We start from the raw sequence: 20,992 nt of genomic DNA on the forward strand, positions 1-20,992 counted from the left end.
AAGCAGAACATTTTAATATGTGTATATACATATATACAGCATAATATACTTCAAATAATATATTATATATATATAAAGTCTGTATTTATTTCTGCAAGTTTCTGAATGTGTATATACTATATATATATATACATGTATATATGGAGGTATCTGTGTATTTGTGTATATGTATAAATACCTCATTTAAAATTCCAAATGAAAAGCAGATATTTATCTGGCCTGGAAAATAGGCTTGTTCAGATGTAAGCAAATATGTGCATTGCCAGCTTCTTGGGTGGCAGATTTTCCAATTTTGTTTGTAAAATTGAATATTCTCTATTAGCTGTCTCTTTGCACAGATGCATGTCTATTTCACAGGTTCATTTCAAGGAAAAATGATTGAAATGTTTTTATACAAATGCAAATCTATACATATGCAATTTATGTATAATGTATATCAGTACTGAAGTTTACAGCCAGTTGTTCTTGCAAGATTACAGTGTATAGCTATTATTTAAATGGAAAGGTGAAAATAAAAGAGCAGGTGAGTGTACAGAAACATAAAAGTTGGCAATAAGAAGCTGTGATTTAGATATTGGTTCAGCATCCTATGTAAATATGTAGCTAGCCAAAAACACATCATTAGTCCTCTGTGGATTCTGCATTTATAAACTTGGTTTGTTGACAAAACAGGTATCCTTCATAGTTTTTTTGTTTTGGTTTGGTTTGGTTTGGTATTTTAGGGTGGTTTTCAAATTAGATGTAGTAACTGCTAAAAATGAAGATCATTTTATTTGTTCTGTAGTTTCACAGAATAGATAAGGTATAAAAAGGATAGGATAGACAGGATAGATAAATCCTTTTTCATTTGCACTGGAGAAAGAGAAAGCTGAATCATGAAGTCCTTATGAATTTTCTACTGACGCTAGTATTTAGAAAAAATAAACATGGCATTCAGTTACAGTCAGTGCACACAAACAAGCATTTATTGTACAGCATCCCAAGTTTGAGGAAAGATTTCTTGAATGTCTTGTGTAGGTCTTATCATTAAAATACACTTGTCCAAAGCTCAACATCCAAAGGGATCTGAGCCTTGGGGCTCAGATCTTTATGTAGCGAGCAGATGGCTATATGCAGAAATGTTCTTGGTGTATCTGGGTGTAGGCTGAGAAATTGGATTTTGCTTACTGTATCTTTGTATGACACTGGAAGAGCTACAGACAAAATAAATTATTATTGCTTACTAAGTGCTGAGATCATTATGCTGTGTTTTTGCAGCAACAGTTAATGACATCTTAAACTCCAAAATCCAGAACAGAGAGCAGAGTTCTTTCTACCTGTTTTGGAGTAAGTGCTGCTGATGGAGCAGAAAACAGATCCACAAATGCCACTTTTGTCTGTGAAAGTGCTTTTCTGTTCACCTGCTAGTTCTTCATTCTTAACTGACCTCTAGCCTAGTGAATCTGTGTTTTATTCCAAATGATAACCAACATAAAAAGGTCAGCTAAGACTACTTGTATTCTGAATGTTCATTGTTGGTTGTTTCAGGGTTGTTTTTTGTTTGTTTGTTTGTTTTTTGTTTGCTTGTTTTGTTTGTTTGTATGTTTTTAATTGTTTGAAAGATAGACAAATTACTAAAGTTTCCACATAAACAAGACTGAATATTCCTAACAGGTAAAGCTTTTCTATGACTTGGAGTACATTCAAGAAACTGATCTTGTTCTCCTTATTCATATGAACAAAACAATTTAAATAACAGAGTTATTAATTTAAGTAGGGTAATTTAAGCAAGGTAAGCAATGTTGTTTTAGGAAAGACTGGACAAGTCACTTATTTTATTTTTTTACACAGTAGAGCTCTAAGAGAAAGCCTTTATAAGGATATATTTGCAATTGCATTTGTCAATCAGTGTCATCAGGTCATGACTCATAACGCATTAATATTTGTTCAGTCTTTCCTTAGACATTGTTGCATTTAATGCCTGACTAAGGAATGAGAAAATTCTTAGTAAACGTCTCAGATGCTTGGTTGAAAAATGTGTATATAACAAAGTTATTTTTCTGCTAAAAATTAAATTAACATGTTTCTGAAGCCACTTTTACAGAAAAACATTAGAACCAGTAGGAAATTAATTGTTTTAAATGTATTCTTTGAATATTTTAATGTATAAAATTGTAGTCTGAGAAACAAGACTATTTAATGGGAAAAATCACATATATGCAATTGCTAATCAAATCTCTCTTCAACAGCAAAGCATTTTTCAAATCCAGTGAAATTTTCTAATCGACTGCCTAGTGCTAGCGCCCACACACAGAGCCCTTGCCATGCCAACTCTTATAGCTACGGTCAATGTAGTGAAGACACCCACATAGCAGCAGCTGCTGCTATCCTGAACCTTTCCACCCGCTGCAGGGAAGCAGCAGAGATCCTCTCCAACAAACCACAGAGTCTGTCTGCCAAGGTAGGGTAGTCCAAGAACCTGGAGGGTGTGCTAGCTACTGAACTGTGCGAATAAACTGTCTTTCATGTTAGTGACTGCATTAAATCCCCAAAAAGGAGGCTTCTGTTTGCATGCTCTTTTGAAGAGAGAGGGAGAAAAAATCAGCAATGTAGTGACCAGTTCTGATAAAAATAAATAAATTGCAGGAATTATGTTGTTACTCTTTTTATAATTGAACATTAAATACAAGGGGGCTGTTTTGTGGCAAGAAAAAAGAAGAATATTTGAAATCCAGCAACAATCTGTGGTGGATAATGTGATAGATCTGTTTAAAGAGGGAATTTTCCTCTCTCTGAATCCTGCCATTAGCAATCATTTAGGAGGCTGATAAAAATAAAAAATAAAAATAAAGTGATTAATCAAGGTGAGATTTTGCTTGCAATAAAACAGAACTATACCTATAGAGTCTGTTGCATTCTGAGCTCATAACAGTTTGTTTGACAAGGTATAGGGAGAGAAATAACAAGTGACTTTGTTAAAATGGTCCTTTCTGCTAATGGGAGGGGAGAATCAGACCCACAGTGTTTGGCGATAGATAATTTGGGCATGTCTGTCGTAATGGAAAGCTGCCTAATATCATAGATGTTTGTGGGGCTTTCATGTTTTGGTTTCTGCTCTGCGTTTCCTCACAGATCTTTATGATTTATAAATGGTACTGTGTGAGCTATAAACCTTATTTTCTGTGCCATTACATAGTATTATAATGCTTATGAAAATAGACAAGATTTTCTTCTTATGACTATGATTATGGGAGTATTGTTGTTTATTTATTTGCATTAAAGTCACACATGCTCCACTGCAATGAAACTTTTGAAAGCTCTTGCTGTTGCAAGATGTTGAGAAGAGATCACTGGGGAATGAAAGAGGTGTATTTATCAGGTGTATTTCTGCTATGGGACTCCCAGTCATGATATGTGTTCCAAAAGACAGATGAACTGTGTCTCTGCAAGTCAGTGTCACTCTGTGATGATCGTTACAATACTAGTCTCAGGCTGGCTAGAGGGTGCCTTCTGTGGCTATTGGCTTACAAATTTTGTTCTGCCTCCATTCACCACTGCTAAGACTGGATCTTGAAACCAGTGTTGTGAGATGCCACAGAGTAGATGTTCTAGTGTTAATGTGTCCACATGCATCCCCTGTAATACAGACACTATCTACCCCAAATATTTATCATGGAATCTTTTGCGGGTGGCAGATTTATTCCAGATAGCTGCAGCAGAGACCTCCTTCCACTGGTCTTCAATACAGACTTCTAGCAGGGAAATGGAAACTGATGCCAATGGCTGTATTAAATGGCTGCTGCAGCCTTTGGCTGACCTCAGCAACAGACCTTTCTTGCCAGACAAGAGCAATAAAGGGACCAGGCATAACCCAAAGATTTTTTCCTCCATACCTGCTTCACAGTTGCCAAATCATGGGGAAGGTTTGAATAGAAGTGAACATAATAGTAACGATATGGAGGGACACTTGGGGCACATAGCTTACTCTTTTTGCAGAGCCAAGAATCCAGCCTAAAAGAAAATCACCTGCATACCTTGCTATCTGCCTGCCTCCACTTTTGCCAGATTTTCTGGAGGGCATACTGCTACAAAACATCTGACAGAAGAATCAGAATTAGCTTCTGGCTAGAACGCAGGCAAGTAAGCCCCAAACAGATTTGGTAGCCAAAACCACACAAAACCCATTTTTATTTGGTTTTGGCTATTTATTACTTTCAGGACTCAAACAGGAAGTTGTGGAAATACACCTCTAGAAAACTCCCTTCAGTGAAGATGTTTTCTTATTTTAAAATATGGTAGGAAACCTTTTGCAAGTACATCTGAAATAGTCATATCTGTCCAAATGTTGTGCTTCTAAGTTTTAACAGCAGAACTTGAACTTCAAACGTTCCAAGCAATTGTCATTTTCTTGTTTTCTCTCAAGGCACATATTGTATATGTTGCCTTTCTTAAACAGATGGGGAGAACACCAAAATATTTTTAGCACAATTTTTTTCTTGAAGGCATTTTTTTTTCTTTTTGTCACTTAAATTTTATTTCTTGACCTCTTAGCATTGCCAGATTTTTAGTAAGAGCTGGACATTTTACCTTGAATATTGATGACTTCCCTGTAAATATAGATAACACTTAAATGAAAAAGTGACTGTTTTTTACTGCACAGTTTCAAATTTAATTAATTTAATGGATTTTCGATTATATTAGGGAAAGTCCTCACTTTCCTTACATATCAGTTCAAAAGGGAGAAGAAAAAAAATAAGAGAGAATTGTTTCAAGGGTAGTGAAATCCGATTACACGTTCACAGTGCTGTCAGTAAGCAGAACTTCATAAAGAGAACCAATGTACAAAGGTAATCTGCCTAATAATTCTATATAAAAATTATTAATTTATAAATAAATCAATTAAAAGAATGCATTTACTCTTAAGTGGGCAGTAAAATAGATCTTAAGCTTTCTCTGTGAATTATCTATCAGCTGTATGCAATATATTAAGATAATTATATACTTCCTGATACTGTTTTTTAAAAGTACCACATTAATGTTAAAGTGTCTATGCTATTCAACCCCACAGGTGCAGACACCTGTAACTTCAATAAACATTTCCCCTGAATATTACAATGATCAGCCAATTCTCATGTGGTCTGTATGCCAAATCCTGGTCTGCAGCTTCATTCACCTCCTATTGAATTCAACAGAAGGACTCCCTTGGAACACTTAGCCTGCACTTTCTAGCAGTGTGCTAGAGTCTACATCATTGTAACATCCAGAGATCTTTGATGTTTACAGCCTCACCACATTCACATCTCACAGAGGTAGTTGCAAGCAATGCAGTTTATCTGTATCCTCATCACCACTGCTTGCCAAACATTTTGTTGAATGTTTTGGTGCTTTTTCCACCTGTTCAGACAAAATGGCATATGCACACTATGCTTTAAAAGAAAACAAAAAAATGACACTTGCTAAAAAATGTTTAAAGTTCAAATTCTGCTCTTGAACAAAATTATGTCATCTCTCCATTCTTGGATATTGATGACAGTGATAATTACATCAATTATTTCAATAATGTAGTCAGTACTTAACACATTTGTCAGGCATTCCTTTATTCCAAATACCTTAAAACCTTTGTTGAAAAAAAAAAGGTTGAAAAATCAGCAAAGAATATCATAAGTTCTATTCTGTTTTACTGCTGTGCATATTGCTCCTTGAGTGAGTTCCTGGCTGCCTTTTTTTTTTTCTTTTTTTTTTTTTTTGTGAAATTTTTGTGAATTTTTCAGGGCTGAAACTGACTTCATCTGTATCTCAAACATTGCTAGGCAGTTACAGATTTTTTTTTTTTTTTGATTCAGATTAGTATTTTATTTTACTGCAGAAGAACTTGATTGTTTACCTTTAAATCTGAATAACAAATGCATTTATTCTTATTGGCTATGAATAGAATAAATTGTACTCTTTTGGATGTATTTGCATTAATAGTGTACATATACGTGGCAAGGTACTAGTTACAGAGTTATTCTCAATACCAGAAGTTAAGAACCCTTTTGAGCTGTCTAATGCAGACTGAATTACTAGTGGGAGTGCAAAATCATTGATAATGTTGTTTCTTTAGACTTACTTAGTAATCAGTGCTATGGCTGATGCTAACCAAAGGATACATGAAACCCCTTATATGTAATGATACAATCTCCCTAAGGTCACAGGTTTGAAATAAGATTCATGCAGACATAATAATTCACTCTTTCTTGTCCAGCTATGAGATAAGGCTTAACTTGTAATCATTACTTGAGACACATTGCAGAGTATTAAATGTTGTGAGCTATAGAAGGGATGATAAACATATGAAAAAATGCAAGAGTAATTTACCACCAAGAAAAAAATATATATATATTTTTAGCTTATATAGTTGAATTCTAAGTACAAGACTAAATAATGTCCTAGAAAATATTTTGTAATATTTAGGTCATAAATTAAAGGAGACTGAGAAAAGCTTGACTTTAAAGTACTTGACTAAGCATTTGACAAAAAGCTTGACTAAACATTTGAAGAAGATAGAGACCATTTTTTTGGTGTACAAATATATTAGTGTTCATTTTAGATGCATACTCTTCATAGAGTACTACTTGTACCTTATCTTTTCACGGAGTAGATCATGGAATAAAGAAAATGTGCTTCAGTCATTTTTCTCTCATTTTTCATTCTGAACTCCTTTTTCCAGCTGCTTGTAAAACCTGTGGGGGTGATTGCACTGTCACTGATGTGGGAGTAGATAAGGAGTAACCTGAATTTAATTACTGTATGGCTCCTCTCACCCTTGTAGATTTTTCTTCATAGTTTCAGTGGATTTTTCCCTAGTTTACACTAGTGTAAATGTAAATGAGATCAAAATCAGGCTCCAAAGACTCATACAACAGTAAACTAATATGTTAGGTAATAATAAGTTACATTCACATCTTTATTTTATTTACATTTTTAAGGAAAAATCAGAACAATATACATTGTTTCTGTAGCTGTATTTTAAATATGTCATGATAAATGGATAAATATAGGCTAGTTCTTGCATGTACTAGAGTCAACAGTAATAAGATCTTGCTTTTACTGAGGAGTACATAGCCTTTAAAAGTCTGAGCTAAGCATAGTAAGTGCCATTTTCTGTCAGCATGTCATAGCACTGCTATAGCTTTTTTTTTTTTGCCATTTGCCATTTTAGTCTTTTTTAGTTCCATTTTAAAATTAATGTAAAAATAAATGTGGTAAAACAAGCAAAGGAGACATATTGAGAGGAGGGTGGGATGAGAGTAGGAATGAAAACTGGAGCAGTAGCTCTGACCATCCTCTCTTTTTGCTCTGCCATTTGGAGTTTACTATGAATGCAGCAAAGTGATAGCTATTTTATACTGTTCTGAATAAAAAGCCATGCTGTAAACGTGTGATCCATCCTGTGATGGGCAAAAGGGGATATTTTTCCATGACTATATTTAATTGTTGTGTGCATCTGTGAGCTCACTTAAACCCCATCTGTACTCTACTTCACAAACACACAACCCAGCCTTTCCTGACCAAAATTAGGTAGATGTTGGACAACCCAACTTATATGTGAATTTCAGAAAAGTGCTGAGGAACCTCTAAATATCCACATTAGTAAAATGTTCTGCTTATCACCCAAAGCTCCTTGTTGCAGCTAATGTTAACTGTTTCTCAGAAATTACGTTTCCTGACATTTTTCTATGCAGTTTCATCAAGGAGGGAACCTTGACTGCTTTTGGTCCTTTCTGTTGTCAGTGTTGCCTTCTGAGTAGCTGATATTTTGTCAGTGATAGAGAATCTGCACTATTTATGGGTTTTGCACTATAAAACTACTGCAGCCCAGTCACATGGCTTCCTTTTCTAAGCCATCTGTCACAGAGGTCTGGAATTTTATGTGAATGTTGGTTGTGCAGACTTAACCCAAGTTTTTTTATTATGAAAAATGTCAGCAACTACAATATTTAGCATTTTACTTTACATTGGTCATTAAACTTGATTACTGTAGCTCTGTTTCATCGCTATAGTTACATATCAACTAGGAAGCCAAAAAACACTGGGATGATCATGGCAGAGCTCTATTGTCAGATCCTGGAGTGTGCACTTGGCACTGATATAGTTAATATCTTGGATTTTTGTAACTAAGGTTTATTAATGCTGGTATAAAAATGTATTTGATATTATACAGATGGCATAAGATGTTGTGGTTACTAAGTTATTATCCAGGATAAGCTGCACTGTCAAATTCAGGGCTTAAAACTATCACAGGAGATTAAACTATTTACTAAAAAGGGGCAGAAAGATATAACCAAAGCGTCTTAGTATGAACATATTAGAAGTGTATTTGCTTCCCATAAATATAATAAAACATCTCTCTCTTTAAGCTGTATGATTGAAAATGTGAACTTTGTCATACAGGAGAAGCAAATATAAGGTGTCCGAGTTTCTGAACTGGGGAAAAGCAGATGGCTTGGTAGTACTTCAGTCTAGGTGAGAATCTGTCATAGGCCCATGTACACAAAATAGAATCAGGGTCCCTGAGTAAAGAGAGATCACTAGGACCTCAATCTTCATCTACCAAAATTTTTTCATCTGACTAGAAGTATTTCATCAGATGCATTTCACCTTTAAATGAATCAGCTCTGACAGTGGTGAAGGACATGTCTGCATGAAGGAAGCTTGTGCTTTCAGTCCAGCTGGGTTGCCCTATCTTTAACCATTACATGATAGACTAATCATTTAATCTGCAGCAATAGTTACTAGGAAGAAAGAGAATAGGATTCTCTGTATTGGAGTCTCACCCCTTCCTAAGAAAGAGGTCTAAAAAAATGGTAAAACTCACCTCTGGACATATCTTTTCCTTTTAAAACAGAGGGTGTAAGTGATTCATTTATGATACAGGCTTATTTTTATATTATTCAAGTTAGTAAGGCTCTGTGTGGGCTTATATGACTGTCTCCTAAGTTTTGCATCTAGCCCTAATTTCCCAAGCATCTTCTAAGCTTTGCGGTGATGCAAAAAGTACTGAAGATAATAACAGGAAGACACGGCAACATTAAAGATAGCATTCAACATGGATATTGCTTTCTATGACCTTGTCATTTAACTCTATAGTTCTGTATATTTTCTGGCTTATTTAGGTTAAAACATACAATTAGACAATGAATGTTCCTTCAGAAGCCATATCTTTCACTTCTTCCCCTATTTGACTTTAATAACTGTTTTCACTAGTGAGGACCAATCTTACATGTATACTCATCCCTACCTAAACTTCGATATTCAGTGTTGCTCCCTGCTTAAGATATACATGTTAATTCCAGACAGTGTCTTGAAATAGCAAGAGCAAAGGATCAAAAAGAAAAGAAATAACAACAACAACAACAACAACAACAACAATAATAATAATAATAATTAATAATAAGATCTAAACAAAGGTCATATTGGCAATTGTCTCTAGAATGGAACTGCAATATCCACAGAGAAGTTCACAGTGGTAAAATCCCCAACAGGTCATTAGTTATCTGTCCATGGAGAGAGAGCAAAGGAACAATATCTCATCAATGAGCATTAGGAAGAAGATTTGCATGCAAGGATGATATGGGCATGCAAAAGCCTACTTGGACCTGTGTCCAAAAGCAGAAAGAAATACTGGTCCCTCAATACAGAAGAAACTCTGTGTGAGTCCTCACAACACACTAGAGAGCATAACATGAAATTTTTTGCTACTTCCATTAGTAAGTTGCACTTTCAGGAGACTTTTTTCATTCCAAGAAGAGGAGATTTTACTCTGCTAAAAACTTACTCTAAAACTTACTCTAAAGCAGAACTCTAAAGATTTCCTTCCCTGGTCCTCTTCATAAAGTTAAGCAGCCCTTGTCCCTTCCTGTGAACAAGAACTGAGATGTTCTTCCAGCCCAGAAACAGAATTTGGGTCTCTTTCCAAAGTGAAAAATCCCCTGCAATCAGGGGCTGCTGATTGCTTTGCTTCCCAGAGTAGCAAATGTTGTGTTAACTCATACTGGATATCTCCTTCAGGGACATCCTCCATGCTGTGTTTCCTAGTCTAGTGCTCTGAGTGCAGAACTGTGCCTTAGTGGCCTAGTCCGGTCCATGTCTTGTGGCAAATTTTTAAAAGGTCATTTCCAAGCCAAATCATGATTAAGGCAATGTGTTATTATCAGTGATGCATGAAACTCTAGTTAAAAAATCTCATACTGTGTTTCTTTTAGGCATATTTCTTTCCCCCTCCATCTCTCCCCCACGATGCAGATGTTGTAATATTTCTAGGATGTGGGGGGAAGGGAGCATATGTAATAGTAATGCTGTTGGTGACCTAAACAATGCATTAATGCTTTTAACAGTGAATTGGGGTCATAGTTCTCTGTAAGAGTAAAAAGATCAAGAAGATTTAGAGCTAAACTTTTTTTAAATAAAACTAGATTTAGGGTGTATAGGTTATGGTTTAGAGGCATCTTATTTAAATTCTGCTTACTATTTTTAAGCTGAGATGCAGGGACACCATTACTGAAGCTGCATTTAAGTCTGCCTAAGAGTTGGACATTAACTGATATAAATCGAAAAGCTGGTTTTAGATTCAGATAAATTTAAATAAAAGCATGCATTTATATTTATCCTTTAAAAGCACCACATGGTTATGTTGCAGCCTCACCATTCTGTACCTAAACATGTCTCTGTTTCCTGTTGTATGTCAGGGAGCTGAGATAGAAGTGGATGAAAATGGCACTCTGGATTTGAGCATGAAAAAGAACCGAAGCCAAGACAAAGTTATGCCTCTCACTTCTTCCAGTACAGTACTTCCCACTCCTTCCTCTTCTCCTTTCAAAACAAGCAGTATCCTGGTAAATGCAGCCTTCTACCAGGCTCTTTGTGAGCAGGAAGGCTGGGATACCCCAATCAACTACAGCAAGACACATGGCAGGAAAGAAGAAGAAAAAGAGGTATTTTTTTTCTCAGTTTCTGAATGACTTTTTTCCCGTGGATAAGTGTCAGATAATGGTCTTTGGGATGACCAATTTGCTGAAGTTTAAAGGGAATTTATTTCTACAGTAGAAGTTTGTGAACATTGAGTTAGCTTTAATGTTTTGTTGGATATGGCAAAAAATAAAAATCACTACTCATTTTGAAAGATCTTGCTTTCAGAGCCTACTTCCAGAGATGGAAAACAACAACCGTGAATTGTTATAAGGGTTGTGAATGCCTGTAAGCATCTAAGAAAAGGAAATGAAAAGCATGCACACTTAAATACTGCTTCTTAATTTTTTTTCCTAGTGGCTCAGTCCTATAGCACATATACACAAACGACCTAGCACTCAAAACAAAAAGTGCCAAGGTAGTCTCTTCATGTTGAAACTTTTTTTTTTTTTTTCATACCAGCTCTATATCATACTAGATAACTCAATATCCGAGTATTTAAACACATGCTTAGACCCTTGCCTACAGTATTCTTTCAGTGAAGAACTTTTTGTTTTACCTTTAATGTATTTCAGTAAATCTCTACCAGTGAGTCTTAGACCTCACATGTGAGTCTAATTGTTGAGAAGTCAGATGGAGAGCATTCAGAAATAAAGGTATTGTTAGTAACTCCTGAAGGTTTTGGCTACAAGTAGCACAGAAGGATATATAAATACTTTCCACCAACTGTGGTGATTTTTATCCCATACGGAAAGAGCATGGGAAAAATATATAAGTACATACAGATGTCTTCTCTTTTCAGCCTATCCAAGGAAATATAAAAGCTCAAACTTGAAAACACAGCAAAGATGAGCAACTAAAATTTCAGTAAATGGTTTTATTTAGTAACTTTGCATCTTTCATGGCTAATCTTCTAGATTGCCATTTCCAACTTGATTATGGTCTTCATTTTAGTTTTGTTATAATTTGTTTATAATTTGCTCTGTCATGTCTATCCTATCTTGGTAACATGGTAGCATAATTTCCTATTGTCTTCCTTTTTTTTTTCTTTTTTTCTTTTTTTTTTTTTTTTTTTCTGGGACTATCTGTCTGAACACAGGTTATTTATTTATTTTTAATTAGGAAGGGACCATCAGAGGATTTTCAGTCAAATTAGGTAAAATCTTGGCAATTAACATAAACAAGCCCGACTAATAGTTTTCCAAAGTAAAATAAAAGATGTCCTACTTTGGAATTTTTATTCATCTGCAAATACGTTTCCTTCTCATTTAGTTTTATATATTAAATAATGGTATTTGAACATTTTAATAATTATGAAATTATCTTTTCTTCAGATATCAAAACTAGTACTTTAAAAAGACATAGACGGGGTAAAGCTGTTTAAGGTTGAAGGTGGGGATTCAGGCTCCCAGTTTCAAAAATACCTGGAAATAAAAGATAATTTAGTTGCAAAAAGAACAAAAATCTGTCAGCACTAGGAAGAGACCTGCCAAAATGAGACATTTGCACCACAGTGGACCATTTCTTGGAGGCAGGGTTTTCTTGAAGAGTATGTTTCTGTAACCTCTGCAGAGCTGATGATGCTCTCTGCCTCAGCCATGAGGCTCTGGGAGCATGGTCTTTCTATTAGGGCTTTGGAGTACATTTTATACGAAGTGGTAGACTGAAGGTCCCCTTCATGCCACATAATGGACAAGCATGTCCAGCTTTGAGAAAATTGCCTTGCTGCAGGGGATCAATTGGTGTCACAGACTCGGCAGGGTGCTTGTCATTCCGTTCTTCCTCCCTGCTGCCACCACAGTTCAGAGAAAGAGCTACAGCAGGAGCATCTCCTTGCTCCCTGCTGGACTTTCAGAAAGCTGAGATAGGTGGCTGCCTGCTTCCTTGGCACTGGCACAGGGAACTGAAGGCATCAGCACGCTATCCAAAGGACATAAAGATGGCTCTCTTGCCCCTTGTACTCTGTGCTTTGACACTGTATGGTTTGTTCCTAATGGAGGTTCTGGACCCAGACCTCTTCTGTGAGCTTTTGCCATCCCAGGGAATGTCAATATGTCCGATGATCTCAAGGCCAGAGGCTCTGTTTTGCAAATCGAAGACTGGCAGTTATCCTCATGCAAAGAAAATGACTGATTATATCTATTTCTAATTCATTGTTATCTGGTTCATATGCACAACAGTTGCTTAATTTTGGTGGTAATTTCCAGAAAATATTGTCTCTCTCTCTCTCAGTGAAATAGCCTGTCCAGATGCCCCCTTAAAAAAAAAAATATCTGAATTTGGAAAAAGCTCAAAATCTCTCCAAAAGGAAAGCGCTGAGAAATAACTAGAGCTGTCAGTTAGTTCAACTGTCAGTTCTCCAAAGATTTCAGGGCTTAAAAATGTTAAAAGTGCCAGATGCTATTATCTGTTATTCATGTTACCATTATGTTCTGGTCTTTGCTGAAATCAATATAAACTTCCATCTGTACATTAATGGGGTTTCATTGCTTGCTTGCTTTCTGTAGTGTGCATGCGTGAATACACACATGCTCTGCAGAAAATAGTAGTGTTTGAACTGATTGGGCTGGTTCTGATTTTCCTTTTAGTCTGGAATTCTTCAGAATTTTAATAGTATTTAATTATAAATCTGTTGAAATGGGAAAGGAAATATATATATATATATATATTTGGCCTTGATTAGCTGTCATGATCACCACTTAAATGACCAAAAAGTGGGAAGCACTAAAGGTGTTTTTCCAAGGGCTCTCCATCTAAAGCTAAATCTCTGGAGAAGCACACAACCCAAGGCTTGATGCTCTATGCTCAGTCCTAAGTGTGGAGGCCAAGAAATGCTTGGTCTTTAGGTCTGCTCATGTCAGGTAGATGTGTTCCTTTTTGGGCCACATGTATTGACTCGAGGGCCAAGAAAGGTGGGGTTTTAATATTCCTCTGCTTGCATTCCCATTGTGCTGTCTTCCTTTTGCAGCATCTACACATCTGATGATTTTATGCTTATTGAATAATAGGAGTCTTTCACAAGCTGCAAAGACAATGCTGAATAAATCATCTGTTTAAATATCCATATATCTGTATCTCATTCCTTAGAAATATAATAAGGGATATTGACCAGGAAGCAAACTCTATTATCACTTTGGTCCTTAGGAGATTTTTTCTTTTTCAAAGGAGAAGTTATTATGAAGTTTTTTGTAGGCCTTTGTGCATGTATGTGTATAGCTGTTGGTTTAAAAAACACGACAGCTAATCTCAGAAAGTTAATTCAGGAAATCCACAATTAAAATTAAAAAAAAAAAATCCTTCAAAGATATGAAATGAAAATATTGCAATTCAAAACTATTTAGTATCAGTTATGTTGGTGGTAGTGGAAATACTTATGTCAACCTTAATCTTGTCATCTTATTTTTGTTAAACATTCAGTGGAACATCATTAAATGAAGCTGTGTATATCGAATGCACTACTGTCATATTTTGTCAAGTCCTGATATGTATAATTCGTAGTCAGTCCTCTCTGTGCAGCAGGTATCAAACAGTGACATGATGAATAGCTAACACAGAGAAGTTTCTTTTTCATCAAATGATCAAGAGATATCTTCCATTTGAGATAAAGAACACAAACTATAACTGAAAATAGTAGGAAGCCCTACAGCATGATCAGTTGTAGGAACTGTTGTTGGTTGCAGGTGTATCCTGAGGTTCATCATGAAGTTCAGGAGCCCAGTAGAGTGTCCAAGTGGTCTTTCCACCACTGTCTATACCTGGCTCCTTTCAGATGGACACTTGACAAGAGATGGAGGAAGGTGATGTGTGCCCAGTCTTCATACTTTGCTAAGATTCATTTGAAGCATTCACTAAGTCTTTAGAAACACAGCATTAGCCTTTAGTTCAGTAATACAAATACAACCTATTGGAGTTGATAGGAAATGTGCACAACAAGCCAGCCTTCTTCAACCTCCATTACATTAAATGGAAATAATGTTACTCAGAGTTTTTGGAGTTATTTTGACATCTGGGCTCTTTCAGCTGGCAACAGAAGGTCACAATCTTTGGTTTCTCTTGGGAGCTTTTGATTTTATGGGGTGTTACAATGGTGATAATCCCTATAGAAGCTTTCATTTTCATATATGTAAGAAAGGCAGGTCTGAACATGTGGGAAGACAAAGTCAGTAACTAGAACCCCCTTTCTGCAGATTGCAGTGGCAAAAAACACCCCCACATGCCACAAGAACCAGGATTTAATTTGATGTTCCAAAATGGCCTTTCAGGTTTCTTGAATCCTGAATAAAACTGTCTTTCCTTTTTCCAGTCTTTAGCATTTTAGTTTACCATGTTTGGAGGATGTTCAAAAATTTAGTATTTCTGTTTGAACATTTTAGAAATACTGATATATATATTTTTTATTTTATCTATTACTCCTCTTGTGAAATTTTCCTGTAGAAATAAAATTCTAAGAAAATGAAATATATCAGTTTACTTTTATATTTTAAAGATTTATTTGATAATTACTATGGAGGAGTTTTTAGAAAAGAAGATATGCATTTTTGCTTTCTATATTTGTAGCAGATGAGATTAATCCCAAACTAACCCCACAAATGTGGCTCCAATAATCAGTAGTAATTGATAGATCAATAATATGGCACGGTTTCTATATGTATGTATAGTGTGAGATACAGTAGGCAGTAGGTAGCCAGTATCAGAAAGCAGAAGGAAGTCATATTGAGGATCTAGTCTCCAAACAGGCAAAGATGAGCTGCCAGAATTGAGGACCATATGGAAGCTTTATCAGAAGAAACACCCCCGCAGAGCTTACAAGTCCCGTTAGGCATAATCTCCATTTTCAGTCCAGATTCTCCTCAGCTCTCCGCTCTGTGCTTAACAGCTCTGCAGACATCCCTGCCCCTCTGTCCTGGCACATTAATCAGCTGCACAAGCCCAGAGAATCTACAGCACCAATACTGAGAGTTTAGCAGAAACTGGAAGCTTCTCCCCTTGACCGCAGGCAGCAGTTCGGCTCCTACATGCAGTAAACTTTGGGTGCTACCTGCCTGAGTATCAGAGTTTAAATCAGAACATGAATTCCCAGCAGGGGTTTATACAGATTTGATAAATGATGGTAAGGGTTTTGGAGATTTCTTGAATAACATAATATCCACAGAGCATACCTCAAGAAAGGAAATATTTAGCCTTCATAAAAATAGTAATAATTGAAGACATTAATCCTCAAAACAATATGAATTACGCTATATGAAATTGTCAAAGACATTTTTATTTCAGAAAATGAAAACGTAGTATTCTTCAGGGCACTGGATTTCCAAAATGCCTTCCCAGAGGACTTAATACCCATAATCCATACCATCTATCAAACAGCCTTGTAATGGTGATGATTTTAATCTATAAATAGTAGAAATCAGCAACTACTCTTACCAGCCTGCTGCTAAGAAAATGTCATTTTTTATTTTTTTTTTCCCCTCGGGATTTTTATTTTAACAAGAAATCTTCTCTTTGCATAAGACAAGTCATTGCATTCTACAAACCTAGAAAGTTTTGTATTTACATATTTTTATGTACAATAACTTTTTATTTATGATTATAATTTTGTAACACAATATGGCGCAATGGTACTCACTTTGTGTGAGTACCAAAACTCAGTGAGGTACTTGCACAGAAAAATCAAGGATATACTTGCTGAAATCCTGTTTGTCTCTATTTATTCCAAAGCCATTTTAATTTTACCTGTGTATTTTTCTTTGATCTTTATCAGTGTTATATAAATCTAAACCTGATTTTCCTTATGTACAGCTTAAAACAGCATCTACTTTCAGAAATAATTTCACAAGTATACAGTTCAACATTAAAAAAGTCCTATGATTCCTTGAAATTATTAATGTATTAAACTTTCTTAATCTCTCCTCATTGCTTCTTGTGGCACTTTTTAAAATGTTTTCCAAGACATTCAAGTTACTTGTTGAAAATGTGGAAGGTCTTGTCAAGAGAAACCTTTTGTCACATTCTCATCTAATATTTCAGAAAGATCCAGTGAGTTCTCCAGAAAATATAGAAGAAAAAAAATATCCAGGAGATGTCTCCATACCAAGTCCTAAACCCAAGCTCCATTCAAGAGATCTCAAAAAGGAACTCATCACGTGAGTCACAAAAAATGCCATGTTTTCCTCTGCCCTTCTAAATACTGACTATGCTGTTGTTCTAAGTGTGGGTTTGGAGTGCATTTGAGGGAGCTGAGCAGGGAGACTTCCATGACTGATCACTGCAGGTAGCTTCCTGTTGTAGCTATGCAACTCAGTAGATGTGAGTTTTGGCAACAGCTTCTTCTACACAGTTTTTTTAGCATGTTACAGGTAGTTTGTGCTAATATTTATGTAACTAAATAAACTTTATTTGGAAAGCCTTCAGTAGTTCTACTACTGAGGGTTTGGGCAGAAGTGCTGGGGACTTCTCAGATATTAAAAATGTGAAGAAGTTCACAAGACAAAATGCAAGATAAAAAGGAGCTGCCCCAATGGTTTTCCAACCTGTAGGTAATCTGTGTTTAATTCCTTCATCTGCTTCCTTCAAAGCCGAGTTAGTCATTCTGTCCTGCTGAAAATCCAGTGGACATACAAATTCACACTCCGGAAGAAAAGGTTAATGATGTCTTTTCCCAAGTACAGAGACTCACTTTCTTAGTCTTAAGTTCCAAAATTTTGCTATCAAAAACAGCAAAGAAACCAGGACAATTCTGTTCAGTCATTTTGCACACAGCCACTTGTTTCAGTTCAGATTATTTTCAGTAAAGTTGTCCCAGACAGCTCATAACACTAGTCACTTCTTAAAATCCCAGGCTCTTCACAAAAGCCTACTGGATTCACGTCAACACCACTTTGATAACAATAGAGGGGTGGGTTTGTTTGGTTGGTTTTATTTGTTTGTTCGTTTTGTCCCCCAAACAGAATACATCTCTCTATGCAACTGCATTCCATATTGCTTAGTAATGATAGTCTATAATGTATCACTACAGAATCACCCAAAAATAAACGAGTTGCATCCTGTCACCCTGTGTCCTGCTCCCCAGACTCAGTGGCACTGAATCAGTTAGATCTGCCTCTGTCTTTAGAAACTATATTTCGCTGGGACAAGCTTCTGTGAAGAATGATTCTTTCACCTCATGCCGTGCAGTCTGCATGTTGTCTACTCAACACATTGTATCTGCACTTGTAGTTCATGATCTAAATTGCTAGAGGTCATGTTTGTTTTGCCTCCTCTAAAACAGTTGCATACAAAAATCACTGAGTTTATTTGCTGAAGACTCTAATGGCTTTTCTTTTCTAATATTTATTCCTTTGTGATATTGACCTCTTTTGAGATGTCTGTAAAATACATTTCTAATTTCCTAAATAATAATCCCTCACAGTATTTACAAAAGCAGTGATAACCTTACAGTGTATTATTTTCACATGGTGAGTAGAAAGAGGTACCTTAAATATACCTGTCCAGAAAATTAAATAACAAAGTTTTAATGCATCAGCAGGATCTATAGACAATATAGGGATCCCACTGCATTTCTTTGATCTCACTGAACTTAGAACTCATACAGAACAATCCAGTACAGGTGGCTCCATCATGAGGAAGCTTTTAAAATGGCAAAAGTACTTGTGGAGAAAAAATTTCTGACACCATTATATGAATACCATATAATGCATATAAAGCACATATGCATGTGCTTTCTTTTTTTTTTTTTTTTTTTCCATATTAATTCTCTTGACCAACACCACACTGCTCAGTTTGGAATGGGCTGTGAAAATGACACTCATGTCCTCCTAAGGCTTTTTTACAGAATTGGAAAAGTTCATAGCATTCTGCCAGTTCAGAATAAATAGCCAGATGAGGATCTCCTGTATGCCTTACTCATGTAGCACTAGCTAAAAGCTTCTGTACAGCTTTTGGCTTGACCTTTTTAAACATGGGCCCAGTGAAAGAAGATACAACCCTTTATAAGGTGACTCTGCAGAACTAATGTTTAAAATACTTAAACATAGCTTATATAAAATAGCTTAAAATACTATAGAAAGATACATTTAACTCACCTATTCTTCCCCCTCTTCCCATAAATTGCATTTCTTGCCATCTTCGCCCTCTTGCAGAGGATTGTATCCCAATGTGATAAATGAGCTCAGTGCTATGACCAAAGACGGGTTGAGGAAAAACAGCAGTTGTAACATTTCTCCAGGTCAAACATTTTCTCCAGGAAAATGTGCTTCAACTGACATGCTTTTAGTTTAACACACAACCATAATACCTATTTCTCACTTACTTCAGCAAATAAAGAATATATGTGTTTCTAAACAAGGTGCTTTATTTTAGTCAGAGGCTGAGGGAATGATTTGGGGTATTATTATTCTCTAGTCTTTGTTACATACAAGGTCAGATCAAAACTTCAGCTCTAGGATTTATGAATTGCTGTCAAAAATTGGTAGCAATAGTGAACTTGTCCTTTCAAGAATACAAGTCATAACTGAAAAATCTATGCAAACCATGGTGGTTTCACATTACATAGATCAAAAAAATAAGGTTTTGGGTAATTTGCATTTGTGGAAATAGGATTTTTTTTGTCCGTATATGTTTCAAGTAGTAACTGAAAACTAGAATTGTTATGTAAGTTTTTTTAGTTTTTTTGTAGTGTCTTAATAGTTATGAGATGGGTAATGATGAATATGATTTCCGTAAGCACCATTATGTAAGTCATTGCAGGGTAAGCTACATGTATGTGATATAGTATACATACTCATTTCATCTTTGCATACTCATGCAATTTCTCATTACATCTTTGCATAGCTGTCCAACTCCAGGATGTGATGGTAGTGGTCATGTAACAGGAAACTATGCCTCACACCGCAGGTAAGAAACAACAGGAAACCCAAAGCAGGAAATTAAGTTACTGTTATCTGTTGTCATTTAACATTTTATAGTAACCATGGATGAGTATTCAAAAGTAATTTGCAGAAAATTGCCCATACAGTAATGTTTCTGGTTTTGTTTGTTTGTTTGTTTGTTTGTTTTCCTGTTTTTGTTATATTTTGTGAAGGTCTGAACTCAATAGACTAGATATAGAATAGAATAGACTGACTTAGGCAGGATGTGCTTATTACTCAAACTGTATGTCTTAGCAGAGACCTGTAGATAAGTCATTTAGTAAAGTTTTCATTCCCTTAAGTGTACAGGCACACTCTGTACAGATGCTGGTACATGGGATTTTAAGTGATGTTCCTGTAGATATCTCTGCAGGTGATTTTGAAATTCATAGATCTGCTAATACATTCTGTAGATGCTATTTATTTCCTTCAGAATAGCCTACTGTTAACCTGGGGGTTGAAACAATATTTTTCTTTTGGGAGCAAGGTAGAAGCCTTTTCCCAGACACATGGGCCAGATGTTCCACCTGCCCTTTATGTAGGCAACATAAAGGAAGCATTCTGTGTAATACTGGCTTGCCATGCAGGTTTAAGGAGATTTTGAAACCTCTGGCCCTGACCATATATTTTCTCAGTAACTTAAGACATACAGTTTTTATGGGCTGCTCTTCCTTTGTCAACAGCAAATATCAGTAAATATTTGAAGATTTTTTTTTTTTTCACATTTGAAGTCATAGATTGTCTGGAGGTTGTTGTTTTAAGAAAAAAAATATTCTGTTTTAGTGAAACATTCCACATTGTTTTTTTCAGTGTTTCTGGGTGCCCGTTAGCTGACAAGACATTAAAATCCCTTATGGCTGCTAACTCACAGGAGCTTAAGTAAGTATGGATAATAATAAAAAAGTTATTCTTGTTTATCTTTGACCAACATGTTCCCGGTTGCATATCTGAATTGCTCTGAGCAATTAAATATGAAATATTTCAGTGAAATTCATCAGTTGAAGCAGACTTTATTTCTCCATTTGCCTTTCTTCTTTTTTGTACCCCTTCATTTTCATTTTCATGAATTAGCTAGGACCCAAGGGAAAAAAAATATAAACACTGAGAGGCCTCTCGCAGTTTATTTCTGACTCAGATATAAAGAGGAAATATCTAACACGTGC

The 20,992-nt window shown here is 35.8% G+C and overlaps 1 protein-coding gene across 4 annotated transcripts in view; it reads left to right on the plus strand.

Moving 5' to 3' along the window:
- Window positions 1-20,992, plus strand: part of ST18 (ST18 C2H2C-type zinc finger transcription factor) — a gene marked incomplete at both ends in the record, with an annotated part of 170,400 nt that overhangs the window by 134,169 nt on the left and 15,239 nt on the right. For 3 of the 4 annotated variants that reach the window (XM_084282930.1, XM_084282931.1, XM_084282932.1), the window contains 5 exons: window positions 2,229-2,440; window positions 10,707-10,952; window positions 16,951-17,066; window positions 19,753-19,815; window positions 20,640-20,708. In XM_084282930.1, coding sequence (XP_084139056.1) covers window positions 2,229-2,440; window positions 10,707-10,952; window positions 16,951-17,066; window positions 19,753-19,815; window positions 20,640-20,708 — 706 coding nt within the window. The remainder of the gene's footprint in view (window positions 1-2,228; window positions 2,441-10,706; window positions 10,953-16,950; window positions 17,067-19,752; window positions 19,816-20,639; window positions 20,709-20,992) is intronic. The other variant, XM_084282933.1, reaches the window with a different exon arrangement.

Source organism: Netta rufina (genome assembly GCF_964035555.1).
Source record: "Netta rufina genome assembly, chromosome: 2".
Classification (NCBI taxonomy): domain Eukaryota; kingdom Metazoa; phylum Chordata; class Aves; order Anseriformes; family Anatidae; genus Netta; species Netta rufina.